Source organism: Lemur catta, chromosome X, assembly GCF_020740605.2.
Source record: "Lemur catta isolate mLemCat1 chromosome X, mLemCat1.pri, whole genome shotgun sequence".
NCBI lineage: Eukaryota > Metazoa > Chordata > Mammalia > Primates > Lemuridae > Lemur > Lemur catta.
This window is the reverse complement of record NC_059155.1, coordinates 6,658,039-6,671,501: the sequence shown is the minus strand read 5'-3', so window position 1 is coordinate 6,671,501 and position 13,463 is coordinate 6,658,039. Positions and strand designations below refer to the sequence as shown.

Sequence of the window (13,463 nt, the reverse complement as noted above, 5' to 3'; positions counted from 1 at the left end):
ATGTGAAAGCAAAGAATACTCAGCATGCCTTTCTAAGTGATGCGTTTGCACCTTTTGTTGGGAAGTACTGTATCCTGTGCTGTTAGCATTCTCGATAAACCTCTCTGTGAAAGTGACTCAAGGTCTGGGCTTTCATTGTAAGATAGAAGTCTTCCCTCCAGCTCACATGACAGCACGGTGGTGTGTTTCCTCATTTGATCTGGCTGTCCCTAAACGCAGATAGGCACTTTCAGGACTGCCACGAGAGGAAAGGGAAGCCACTTCACACGCTGGCCTTGGTAGCACCTTCCTTGGCTTGCTCTGGCATGTGGCAGGAAGGGCCTGGCATGAGTCTGCCTGCAGCGCAACTTTCCTGTTGCTGACCTGTATGGTAAGGGCGCCTCCTGGGTCTGATGTGCCATGGTGCTCTGAGACCCCGTAGGCCCTGGCTCCTCCTGTGTTCCGTGCTGGTAGAGACCCTCACGTGGCCTCTGCTGACTGCTAAGCTGGCTCCCTGAGCAGGCAAGAGCATGCTGACAGGCGGCCCAAAGGGAGACACGTTGTCCTGCCTTCCCATAAGGAGCTGCCTCACCAGGTTGGTACTGAGCTGGAGGAGAAAACTCCACCGGGCAGCAGGACTGTGGATTAGTCCAGCTTCACGTGCAGATGTGGGCACACCTACTAGAAGGTACTCTAAAGTCCTGGCCTTGAACGTTAAATGAAAGGGTGGAAGATTCAGCCTGTATTCGTTGAGCATGTCTGTGCCAGGGCCATTCCTGGAGCTGATGTTTGAGCGGTGTGCAAGTAGGACCAAGGCCCTGCTCCCACAGAGGTCAGCGTTTGTGTGAATGATAATTTCAGATACTTGAGGTGGCACATCTCAGTAAGGGCTGTACCTGTGGGAAGCCACTGAGGCTTAGGACATAGTTGGCTGTCCCTTTGGGAGTGGCCACAGTGGCTGCAGCTTCAGGGAGCAGGCTCCAACAGGGGCCGGCTGTGTGCCTTGGGCAGACCTCATTTCTAGTAACAGCCCTAACTAAGTCTCCGGGAGAACAGGCTGGGGCTGAGAAGCCCCTTTGCCTTCAGGATCAAGAGGGCAAGGGGGACTGTTGGGGGAAGAGATCCAGCTGGAGAAACGAAACAGTCCCCATTGCCGCTCGGGGGTCTTCTCTGTCCAGTGGGGGAGTCAGACAACTACAGAGGCTCAGGGCTCCAGCTCGAGAAGGACGTGCATGAGAGGAAGGGTGCAGGGGCTGCGGCAGCTGCCTGTGGGGCTTAGGACACCTTCACCACAGCTGCTCGAGCTCAACCTTGTCAAACAAGAGCCAAGGGAGCAACCAGTGCGAACTCACTGCTGTGGGGGACAGCATTCTTGGCACATTTGAGAATACCCCGGGGAGTTCTGAATGGCTTAAGGCCACTGATTTGTGCAGAGGGTGGGCTAGACGTGAGGTGGGCAGGCAGGGGGTGCATTGTAATGCCCTTGTAGGCAACACCAAAGGGCTGGGACTGCACAGGAGGATCTGGGGAACCTTGGGAAGGGCTTAGGCAGGAAGGTGTGGTGATTTGATTTGGGCCTGAGGAAGACCATCTGGACAGAGACAACCAGGGACCCCTGTCAGGAAGGCAGCACGTTCATTCAAGGTAAGACGCAGTGGTAAGGGCAGTGGGCCTGCGGGGAAGGGGCAGACTGCAAAGATGTTCCGCGAGAGCAAGATAGTGTCTGCTGAGACTTGGGACAGAGGAGTGGCCAGGGAAGTCACAGAAACCCAAGGGCCGAGAATGCTGAGGGAACGGGCAAGACTGATGTGGCCTCGGGTCAAACAGGCTGGGACGAGGGTGGGAGAAGCTGCTGGACTCTGGTGTCCTCACAGGCCCAGAAGTGCGACACAGAAGGGAGGAGGGACAGCAGGAGCTGAAAATCGTGCATGCAGGGTGGCGCAAAGCCCTGTTAAGAGACATAAACACGTTTATGTGCTAGTGGGAAGGAGCCAGCAAAGAAGGAAAAAAGCAAAGAGCTAACAATTGCTGACGCAGGTTGCTGAAGGAGTGGAAAAGATGGGATGGAGGACACAGGAGGCGGCCTGGTGTACGAGCTTCCAGACGGTTCTTCCTGCATCCAGCCTCACCACCAGCTGATGAGAGTCAGTGGCCGGGGGTGGCGTTTCTGTGCCGCATCTGCCCTCGTCCTGCCTAGAACTCTGCCGACTCTCCACTGCCTCTCAAATAACTGGGCCTCCCAGTGACTGTCACCGGGCTGGCGTGAGCCACCTTTCCGGAATCTTCCATTGCTTTGCTGTGCCCTTTGTCCCCTAGTGCTGGGAGCCGCTTTTTATCCTTCAGAGTCCCACTCAGACGGCCCCTCCTCCTGGAAGCTCGCTCCGCCCGCCCTGCCGGGGTGAAGCGTCGCGGTACCGGCCTTGCGCTGACTTGTCTCGTCGCGGACGCGTTGCGGCGACGGGGGTCCCTTCCCCCGGCGCGGCGAGGGACGCACGGCGCCCCCGTGCGGCGGAGGGGCGCGCCGGCCGCCGCGCGCGAGATGGCTGCGGGCCCGGGCACCGCCTCTTCCGCCCCGCCGGGCGTCGCACGAGGCCGGCTCGAAGGGGAAGTGAGTCAGTGTCGGCGGACCCGGCCGGCCCAGGCCCGCGCCCGCCGCGGCCTCGAGAGGCCCCGAGAGGCCCCGGCCCGGCGGCGGCGGCGGCCATGGCCGGGGGGCCGGGCCCCGGGGAGCCCGCGGCCCCTGGCGCGCAGCACTTCTTGTATGAGGTGCCGCCCTGGGTCATGTGCCGCTTCTACAAAGTGATGGACGCCCTGGAGCCCGCCGACTGGTGCCAGTTCGGTGGGTGGCGGGGGGCGGGCGGGCGGGCAGGGGCGGGGGCAGCGGGCTCCTGGCGCCGAGGCCTGACGCCCCCCTTCCCGCAGCGGCCCTGATCGTGCGCGACCAGACCGAGCTGCGGCTGTGCGAGCGCTCCGGGCAGCGCACGGCCAGCGTCCTGTGGCCCTGGATCAACCGCAACGCCCGTGTGGCCGACCTCGTGCACATCCTCACGCACCTGCAGCTGCTCCGCGCGCGGGACATCATCACAGCCTGTGAGCGTGCGCGGCCCAGGGGTCCCGGGGCTGGGGGCATGGCGGGACCCCCTAGGGCTCCTCCCCACCCCCAACCCTGACCTGGGCCTCAACCTTCCTTTGCTTCCTTGGCACCCAGGGCATCCTCCCGCCCCCCTTCCGCCCCCAAGCACTACTGCCCCGAAGCCTAGCAGCATCTCTGCACCCCCTCAGGCCGAGGCCTGGAGCCCCAAGAAGTTGCCGTCTTCAGCCTCCACCCTCCTCTCCCCAGGTAAGAGGGCCCTGGTGTTGGGCTTGACAGACCTGAGAAAGGGACCACCTTGACCATGGCTAGGACTGTAGATCCTGCTGCTGATCTCTGCCCGCCCCTCACTGGTGTTTCCGTGAACCTTTTCCAGGCCCCCAGACCCATTCACAGCCTGAGCTCGGCCTGGTCCCAAGCCCTGCTGCTGTCCAGCCACCACCACCACTGTCTCCAGCCTCTTCCTCTGCCAAGGTAGGTGCTCCCTACCTCCAGGCAAGGTCTGAGCCAAGGAGGGAGAAACTCAGCCTTCGGTGCACCGCAGAGCCCCAGCCAGCCAAGCCGGGTCAGCTGGGAGGCAGCTGGCGGGGGGGGGGCTTGTAGCCCTGGACAGAGTGGGGGAGACCAGGCCCTCACCTGATCCAGGGTCTCTTCCCCACAGCCAAGCCCGGAGAGCCCAGCGCCCCTCCTGAAGGGGGCCCACCCCTCTCCATTCTGCTGGCCCCTGTGTGAGATTTCCCAGGGCACCCACAACTTCTCAGAGGAGCTCAAGATTGGGGAGGGCGGCTTTGGGTGCGTGTACCGGGCGGTGATGAGGAACACTGTGTATGCGGTGAAGAGGCTGAAGGAGGTGGGTGCTGCGTCCTGGCCAAGGCCCCACGAGGCCATCAGACAGCCCTCACTCCCCTCTCCAGTCCTTCCCCCTGGTGTCCCCCACGACTCCTGCAGGCCTGTGATTTCAGTGCAAAGTCCCTGGCCCCCCACATGTTCTGGAAGGGGCTGACAAGCCTTGGCCACAAGAGCCTGACGCTGCCCATTTTCCCTGCCCCTCCCCCGCCGCACCTGGGGGCCGCAGGAGGCTGACCTAGAGTGGGCCGCAGTGAGGCAGAGCTTCCTGACCGAGGTGGAGCAGCTGTCCAGGTGAGCCTCGGGTTCCTTTCAGCTGGGGACAGAAGGAAGGCTGGACCAGGGCCCTGTCACGCTTCAGGACACGCACCACGGGATCTGGCTTTGTTGGGTACCTGAAGCCTGCCAGGCCGAGCCTCACTGAGGGGCCAGCAGGGACTGCCCAACGAGTCTGGCCAAATGGAAAGAGGGGAGCCCGAGGGGCCAGAGTGCTCAGGCCCCACTTTTTCAAACAGGTTTCGTCACCCAAACATCGTAGACTTTGCTGGCTACTGTGCCCAGAGTGGCTTCTACTGTCTCGTATATGGTTTCCTGCCCAATGGCTCCCTGGAAGACCGTCTCCACTTCCAGGTGGGCTCGCCCGGCCCGGCACACTTGCCTGGACCCACAGCACTCTCGGCACCTGGGCAGGCTTGGGCGTGGGGCTGGGGGCTTCCAGCGTCGTGTTTGGGTCCTGCCGGCTGGTAGGCCTGGGCTTCCGGTTCCCTCCCAGCACCTAGCTCAGGGTTTGGCCTGAGGCCGGTCACTGTTTTCTACAGAACTCTTGCCCTGGTCTGTCCCTGGTTGTCCTCTAAAAGGGGGACTCTTGACTCAAGCTTCTCTTTTTTGTAATCAGAGTAGCTGAAAGGTCTTGTCAGTATAGTCCTTGAGGCAGAGGGGCCAGTGGTCAGCAGGCTGCACCCTCTGAGACCTGGCCCCGTCTGAGTGGGGCACCTATGAGACACAGGGACCGAGCGCACACGGGGTGACGGGTTCCTTGTCTTCTCACTTAAGCCATGTTGGGGGAGGGTGCAGAGAATGCCTCCGACACCTGCCGGCCACCCAGGGATGGCGGAATGGACTCTGGGAACCGAAGCCCATCAGATTCTGTCATGAATCCCCAAAACACATTCCCCAGCCATTTCCCTGGCCTTGGAGTGCTTTACAAAGCAGCGGGACAGCTTAGTGTCCACCCACTTGTGAAGGACGTCATAAAGACTTTGGTCCTTGTTTTCCAGAAGGGGAAACTGAGGCCCAGAGAGTGAAGTGGCTTGTTCCAGGCCACGCAGTGACAGGTGGAGGGAGGGTTGGTGGTCAAGGAATGGTTACCCCCAGCCCCTCCCCCCGCGCCCCTTTGCTCCCTTTGCCTCCCCAGACCCAGGCCCGCCCCCCTCTCTCCTGGCCTCAGCGACTAGACATCCTTCTGGGCACAGCTCGGGCAGTTCAGTTTTTACATCAGGACAGCCCCAGCCTCATCCATGGAGACATCAAGAGGTGAGGAGGAGCCCACAAGAGCTGCAGGGACAGAGCCCGAGTGCCCCCCGTGAGAACCAGCTGCCCTGTCCCACAATGTGGGGGACAAGCACAGCCTGGGACCTCAAAGTTGGGCTTTCTTGGGGCATTGAGCACCCCGGCATGGCCCAGGTGTGGAAACAGGCGAGAGATGGGCCCACTGATGAGCAGAGTGTGGGGGCCGGGAGCTGTTGGCCCGGCGCCTGGGACACCCACGGCAGCACCGGCCGCCTTCTGTGGGCAGGGCACCGGGTCGGCAGCCTCGAGTCCAGTTTCACCCGGGCCAGGCAGGTGTTGGGGGCAGAGCAAGCTGGCGCTAGGGCCAGCCTGACTCCACTCCCTTCCCTCCCCAAGTTCCAACGTCCTTCTGGATGAGAGACTGATACCCAAACTGGGAGACTTTGGCCTGGCCCGGTTCAGCCGCTTTGCAGGGGCCAACCCTAGCCAGAGCAGCACTGTGGCCCGGACGCAAACCGTGCGGGGCACCTTGGCCTACCTGCCCGAGGAGTACATCAAGACAGGGAGACTGGCCGTGGACACTGATACCTTCAGCTTTGGGGTGGTGAGCTGCTGACCCCTCCACTGGCGTCGGGGAGGAAAAACCACAAGTAGGCAAAGGCGAGAGGGCCTGGAGAGTCCACTGCAGGCACTGGAGGCCAGCCTGGTGCGAAGCTAGCAAAGCTTCAGTTCCAGGGCCCCTCCCTCCCTTGCATGGTTCTCGTCCTCACCCTGCAGCTCATGCTGGGTTTGTAATTTTGCCACCTTTTCCTTCAAGTGGGCCCTCCAAGAGGCCTACGCTTTGGTCCCATAATACCCGGCTCCGTCCCTGGTGGGAGCCAGTCCTCATCTGCCTGTCTCAGGGCCACACCCCTGTCAGCCCCAATCCATGTCCATCCCAGAGGCCTCTGCTCTGCATGTAGTCTCTCCCTGCCAAGGCCTGGGGCGACGCCGACCCGGAAGCCACTGCTACGCTGTCCGTCCTGCCTTCTCTCCAGGTGGTGCTGGAGACGCTGGCAGGGCAGAGGGCTGTGAGGACGCACGGTGCCAGGACCAAGTATCTGGTGAGCCTCCTGAGGCGGGGCGACAGCAGGTGCACCCCAGAGGGTGGAATGATCCGGCATGCACAGAAGCCTGTGCCGCTACTGACTCACCTTTGGAAGTGGGCAGGGCCCCAAACTGCCACCTTTGCCTTGCCCAGGAGAAACCTGTCTTTCTTCTGTAGATGCCACGGGCCTTGCACAGAGCCCCCTGGGCTGGGTGTAGGAAAGGGGGGCAGTCCTCCCAGCTTGAGCTGGGAGCAGAAGGCAGGGGCCTGGGGGAGGCGGCGGTGGAGAGTTGGGCCCCCCTGGGCAAACTGGGCAAGCGCTGGGTGTGGATGCCCCATGTCCTTAACTCCTTCGCTCCTGTCTGCCTTGCCATGGACTGAGATGGGCAAGAGATGGGAAACCCAGGGCGGTGGGCCCCTGCTTGACGGTGGCCTTGGAGCAAATTCCTGCCCTTGTCTGGGCCTCAGCTTTCCCACATATAACACAGGTTTAATACACGCGCAGCACTCACACAATTCCCGGGCCCAGAACGTGCTCCGCCAGTGTTTGCTCCTCACTCTGTGCTGCTCCTGCCTGCAGCTATTCTGTGTGTTACGGGGTCAGGGCTGCATCGCAGTGGGGACTCGGCCTCTCCTTCTTTACCTTCTGCGCTTGTCAGTGCGTCCTGCTGGCCCTAGAGGCTGCTCTCCACTGTCCTCGTTGCCGTCCTGGAGAAGCATACCAGACTTTTCAGAGGTCTTTTTCTGGACCCTTCCCCATTGGCGCTCCATCCTGCAGCCAAAGTGACCTTTCAGAAAGCCCTGTTGCCTTTTGTCTGCACTTAGGGTGAATGCCCAGTCCTTTGATGTGGCCTGACCCCACAAATCCCCTGTGCTTGGGGAGCACCCTGCTGCCTGCCCCAGGACCTTTGCATGTGTATGTCCCATTCCCTCTGCCTGAAGAGCCACCACCCACCCAGGTGGTTTCCCCTGGTCTGTCTCATCTCAAAACTCAAGATGGCCTCTTGTCCCATTTCTACTCCCAGGGTTTCTTTGTCGGGTGTTCCCCTTCTTGGCTCTGCCCTTTCTGGTAGTTCATGCCTTCAGATCCCAGCTCAACTGCTACTTGCTCAGGTCTTAGTTGAATGTCCCATGGGCCTCTCCAACAAGTTCATAGGCTTATATTTGGCATCTCTTTTCCCCACCCGGAAGTCAGCTCTGTGAAGCCGGAGCCCAGGGTGTCCTATGTGTCGTGGGGGCAGCACTGGGCACGCGGTGGGTGTTTAATAACTCCATAGAAAGAAGACCACAGGATTGGGTGGCCATGCTCACAGCATCTGTCCCACAGAAAGACCTGGTTGAAGAGGAGGCTGAGGAGGCGGGGGTGACCCTGAAAAGCACCCAGAGCGCACAGCAGGCGGGTCTGGCAGCGGATGCTTGGGCCACTCCAGTCGCTACCCGGATCTACAAGAAGCACCTGGACCCCAGGCCTGGACCGTGCCCACCCGAGCTGGGCCTGGGGCTGGGGAGGCTGGCCTGCTGCTGCCTGCACCGCCGGGCCAAGAGGAGGCCCCCCATGACCCAGGTAGCCCTGGGGATACAGGAAGCCATTGAGAAGCCTGCTGCCATGGGGACCGTGTGGCCAGCTGGAAAGCCCACATTCCTGGCCCTGCTCTGCAGTGAGCAAAGCACGGCTCCTGCCAGGTCTCTTTCCGGAGACGAGTTTCCAGACATCCCTTGCTTGCCCTTTGGTCTTTCCCAGGGTGGTGCCCCACTGAACTGAGGGGCCCGGGCAGTCAGCTTTGCTGGGCTCGCTCACCTCTGACCCCAACTCATAAAGACGGGATGAAGGGCTTCTACCGCGCCCCCTACTGGGTGCATTGCGCCACTGCATCTGCCTTTGTCCTGCCTGGTTCCCCACCTCTGGTGACTGTTGAGAATGGAAAAGCCCCATTTGAAGGCAGCAGGGCAGTGAGATTCTTTCTAGAGGAGAAAGAGAAGCCATTCTCAGTCTTTGGCTTTGGTAGCTGTGATTCACAGCGGTCCTTGTGACAAGGACAAAGGGGCAAGGCACAAAGCTTTCCCAGCTGCAGGGTGTGCCTGCTTAGTGGTTCCTGCAGCCCCCAGAGCAGCTGTGCGGCGCCAGGTGCGGCAGCCTGAGCCCTGGGACATGTCACTGACGACCTGGAACAGCCCTGCGGTTTGACCACAGAATGCCAGGCCATTGCTGCCATCTTCCTGAGGCCAAGGCAGAACCTTGCCTGGCACGTCCAGGAGCACTGGCTCTGCTGTCCCTGAGAGCCCCTTCCTCTCCCCGCAGGTGTATGAGAGGCTGGAGAAGCTGCAGGCCGCAGCAGCAGGGCTGCCTGGACAGCCGGAGGCCGCGAGCTGCAAGCCCCCTTCCCCGCAGGAGAACTCCTACGTGTCCACCACTGGCAGTGTCCAGAGCGGGGGTGCGCCTTGGCAGCCCATGGCAGTGTCACCGGGAGCCCCAGCCCAGGCTGCAGAGCCGCTCCAGAAAGGCCCCAACCAGCCTGTGGAGAGCGACGAGAGTGTATACGGCCTCTCTGCTGCCCTGCACTCCTGGCACTTGACCCCGAGCTGCCTGCCAGGCCCGCCACCCCTCGGGGAGGCTGGCTGTACTCAGGGGGACACTGCTGGAGAGTCGAGCTGGGGCAGCGGCGCAGGGCTTCGGCCCACAGCCGTGGAAGGTAGCTGCGGGGACAGATGCCCAGAAGAGGGACCAGGGGCCTCCTTAGGCAACAGCCCCCATGCTCCCAACCCTGGCCTTCTGAGGAACGAGAACTGAGGCCGGATGTTCAGCTCACTCTGTCCCTAGCAAGCTTGGGGCCACAGGAAGGAGCACAGAGCATGGCCTGTTGCTGTCCGGTTTCCCTCCCCAGGTCAGGCCCCTGCCCCGGTGGACTAGAGGCCAGGAGCTCACTGCCCAGCCCCTGTCCCCACCCCGCTCCTGGAATCCAGGAACAAGGAAGGCTCTGTCCAGGGTAGCCCGAGAGCCGGTCCGTGGCACAGCCCCCTCTGGGCCCTGCCCTCAGAGTTCGCCCAGGCATTCTGTCCTGAGGCCGGAGAGGCAGGTCTAGGCTAGGGTCTGGAAAGATATGTGGTGCTGGAAGTGTCACTGAGGTGTTCCCAGGGACAGCTAAGAGGGTGCTATCTCCACCCCAGGATTGCCCCTGGGCAGCTCCGTGTCCTCATCAGAGCCACCACAGATTGTCATCAATCCAGCCCGACAGAAGATGGTGCAGAAGCTGGCCCTGTACGAGGATGGAGTCCTGGACAGCCTGCAGCTGCTGTCATCGACCTCCCTCTCAGGTACCCGGGGACGCTCCAACTCCGCCTTCCTGGGGCCACCCACACATTTGCAGCGGGCTGGCCGCCTGGGCGCTCAGGCACACTTCCTCATGCCAACCCCCAACAGCAGCGCGTTTGTTCTGACTGCGCAGACCAACAGGGCCTTGCTCAGTGAGGGTGTGGAACGGCCAGGCAGGCCGCTCCCTCTAACGGTGTCTGCAAGCCCAGCCTGCCCCCCACGCCTCCCTTAGGAGCTGTCCTGAGGTCCCTCACCTCCTCACAACAGCGCCTTCCCTTAGCCTGAGGGTGCTGTGCCCACCCCCAATGCTTCTGGAAAATACGAAGCCCCAGCAAGAATTTTCCATTCCAGGTACTATCTGAAGAGCCACTTCTTAGAACTAGAAACCCTCAGCTCCTGAGAGGACCCCAGGAGCTGAGGGCTTCTGGCAGAGGGAACCTCCTCCTATTTGCTAAGGGGCATTTCCTCCTCTTCTGTAGGCTTGGGCCTGGGACAGGAAAACAGGCAGGGGCCCGAAGAGAGTGATGAATTTCAGAGCTGATTTGTTCACCTGGGCAGATCCCCCAAACCCGGAAGTCAAAGTTCTCATGGTCAGAAGTTCTCATGGTGCTGGAATCCTCAGCAGCCCACAGGCAGTGGGAGTGGGGCCCCATCAGGGGAGAGAAAGTGGTGGCCCCCGTTGTCCTAGGGGTGTGGGCACACGCAGGGCCCCGGGCCAGCCAGGCAGGTTTGCTGGAAGCCGTTGATAAGGGCAAGATGTCTCAAAGACCTGCTGTCATGTCAGTTCAGCGTTCCTGTTCCCGGGGAAAGGAAAGCTGATACCATCTAGGGGTGGGCGGGGTCGCGCTTGTCAAAGGCTGCTGGCAGCACAGGCTGGGGAGGAGAGGGGAAGTGGAGCTGCTGTGCCGAGGGTTGCAGCAGGGACCAGCTCCTCCGAGAGCGAGACAGGGTGTCTGCAGCCCAGGCCTGCAGCAGCAGCTCTGAGCCCACCTCTTTGAACTTTTCTGAAGTCCTAAAGAGAAAGTGGCCGCTCTGCACAACAGTACATGAGGCCCGGGGCCCTCCCAGCCACTTACAATTTGGAAAAGTAAAAGTATGGCTGTCCTGTGGTTCAGTCCACTAGCAAGAAGTGAGAGTTTTGAGATCCCCCAGAGAGGCTAGCAGGACACCCCCTCGGGCCAGTGTCTGCAGGCTTTACTGGAGACCTGCGAGCTAGCCTAGCGTGACAACCTGCTGGCCAGGCCACCCCTGGGCACTACAGATGGACCCCACGCCAGGTCAGGCTGCAGAGGCCCCACACTTAGCCTCGGACACTGATTGTGGCAGAGGGGCCACTACCCAAGGTCCAGCTAGGCCCAAGCCATGTGTAACCTAGACAGCGAGAAAGCCCCAGGAAGGCAAGAAGTTGGGAGCAAGGCAGGGAAGGGAAACATTTTCAGGGGAAAAAAAAATGTGACTCACATTTTTAGAAGCAAGTTGGGTTTTATGTAACTGAGTGTCCTCTCGAGTGTCTTTGGAAGTAGCCTGGCAGTAGCCCAGGCTTATGGTGATTTTGTGTTCACAACCATGAGTCACACTACATGCCCTCATGAAGCTAGGCATTGGTGAAGTCCAAGTTGTCCTTGAGTAATAAAGACTTATGTTTTGATCTCTGGCTGTACTTGTGGAGTTCGTTGCACTGAAAGCCTTGAGCTTTCCCCGTGCTTTGTATCTCAGGGTTCTTGAGCATCTACCTGAAACTCCAGACCACCACCACTACCACCACCCCTGCTCTTGTTTCCACTCCCAGTTAGCCACACCCAGACTGGTGACAGATCCATAGTACTGCTACCCAGGACTTTCATGTGTCATTAAGTTTTTCCTGACATATTTCTTGTTTTTTGATGCTGTTGTAAATGGTATCTTTATTTAGTTTTCTTATTGATCATTGATAGTATATAGAAATACAGTTGAGTTTTGTGTATGGACCTTCTGTTCTATGACTTTATTTAAATTCACTAATCAGTTCTAGTAGTGTTTTGGTAAATACCTTGGGATAGTTTATGTACACAATCATTTCATCTGCAAATAAAGTCAGTTTTACTTCTTCCTTTCCAATATGTATGCTTTTTAGTTCTTTTTCTTGCCTTATTGCACTGGCTAGGTCTCTAGTCAAATGTTGAATAGAAGTGGTGAAAAGTAGACATCCTTGCCTTGTTCTCACTCTTAGGTGGAAAGTGTTGTCTTTCACCATTAAGTGTGATGTTAGTTGTAGGATTGTCATAGACATATTTTGTCAGGTTATCTTAGTTTTCTGAGAATTTTTATTATATTAATACATAGTTGTTGAGTTTGGGGAGTGTTACTGAATTTTTTCAAATGTTTTTTCTGCATCTGTTGAAATGATCGTATGATTTTTCTCTTTTATTCTGTTAATGTGGTGAGCCACATTCATTTTCAAATGTTTAAATAACCTCGAATTCCTTAAATAAAAACAGTACTTGGTCAGGATATGTTATTCTTTTATATACTGCTGAATTCCGTTTGCTAATATTGCTTGAATTTTTATATCCATGTTCATGAGGGATATTGGTCTGCAATTTTCTGGTAATATCTTTGTCTAGTTTTGGTATCAGGGCCTCAAAATCAGTTGGAAAACGTTCTTCCCTCCTCTTAGATTCTTAAAGGGCTTGTATATGCTTGCTGTTATTGATTTGATAGATTCACAAGCGAAGCCATCTGTATCTGGAGTTTTCTTTGTAGGAAGGCTTTTGATTACAAACTCAGTTCCTTTAATTAGATGTTGGGCCATTCATGTTTTCTGTTTCTTGTGTGATTTTTGATACTTTGTGTATTTGTGTCTTTTAAGGAAGTTGTCCATTTCATTAAAGTTGGCATAAAGTTGATAATACCCCCTTGTCATTCATTTAATGTCTGTAGGATCCACAGTGACACCTCTTTTATTCCTGATGTTGGTAATTTGTGTCTTGCCTTTTTTTCTTGATCAGGCTAGATAGAGGTTATCAATTTTATTGATAATTTCAAAGAACTAATTGTTGGTTTTATTGACTTTTCTCTTGTTTACTTTTCATTTTGTTGATTTCCACTGTTTATCATTTCTTTTGCTTATTTTGGATTTAATTTGCTTGTCTTTTTCCAGCTTCCTAAGGTATAACCTTAAATCATTGATTTTAAACCTTTTTTCTTTTCTTATACAGGCACTTAACGCTATAGATTTCCCTTTAACCACAGCTTTAGCTGTATTTTATATATTTGGATATATTCTATTTTTGTTATTCAATTCATAATGTTTTCTCATTTTCCTTGTGATTTCTTCTTTAATCAATAACTTAGAAGTGTGTTGTTTAATTTACAGATGTTTGAGGATTTTTCAGGTTATCTTTTTGCTATGTATTTCTAATTTAAGTCCATTATGTCAGAGAATCTACTCTGTATGATTTCATTTCTTTTATATTTGAGATTTATTTTGTGGCCTAGTATATGGTTTGGCTTGGTGAGCGTTCCAAGTGTGTTTGAAAAGAGTGTAGATTATTAAGTAGTTGGGTAGGGTGTTCTAAAAATGTTAAGTCAAGGTGGTTGGTAGTGTTGTACAAGTCCTCAATATCCTTGCTGATTTCCTGTCTACCAGTTCTGTCTGGTGG

General features: G+C 57.0%; 1 protein-coding gene across 1 annotated transcript; it reads left to right on the top strand.

Moving 5' to 3' along the window:
* Window positions 1-2,591: 2,591 nt before the first annotated feature.
* Window positions 2,592-11,470, top strand: IRAK1 (interleukin 1 receptor associated kinase 1). The gene is made up of 14 exons (XM_045538216.1): window positions 2,592-2,818; window positions 2,902-3,069; window positions 3,188-3,319; window positions 3,447-3,544; window positions 3,732-3,920; window positions 4,146-4,210; window positions 4,432-4,546; window positions 5,331-5,449; window positions 5,822-6,029; window positions 6,463-6,528; window positions 7,840-8,076; window positions 8,812-9,202; window positions 9,678-9,824; window positions 10,302-11,470. The coding sequence occupies exons 1-14, from the start codon at window positions 2,683-2,685 to the stop codon at window positions 10,361-10,363; spliced, it is 2,133 nt and encodes a 710-aa protein (XP_045394172.1). The 5' UTR covers window positions 2,592-2,682; the 3' UTR covers window positions 10,364-11,470.
* Window positions 11,471-13,463: the final 1,993 nt, after the last annotated feature.

Excerpts from the sequence above, each read along its gene's own strand:
- IRAK1 (XM_045538216.1), top strand. The coding sequence starts at position 2,683 with ATGGCCGGGGGGCCGGGCCCCGGGGAGCCCGCGGCCCCTGGCGCGCAG. Across the intron at positions 3,070-3,187 it reads GCGGGACATCATCACAGCCT|GGCATCCTCCCGCCCCCCTT; the intron begins GTGAGCGTGCGC and ends CTTGGCACCCAG. Across the intron at positions 5,450-5,821 it reads ATCCATGGAGACATCAAGAG|TTCCAACGTCCTTCTGGATG; the intron begins GTGAGGAGGAGC and ends TCCCTCCCCAAG.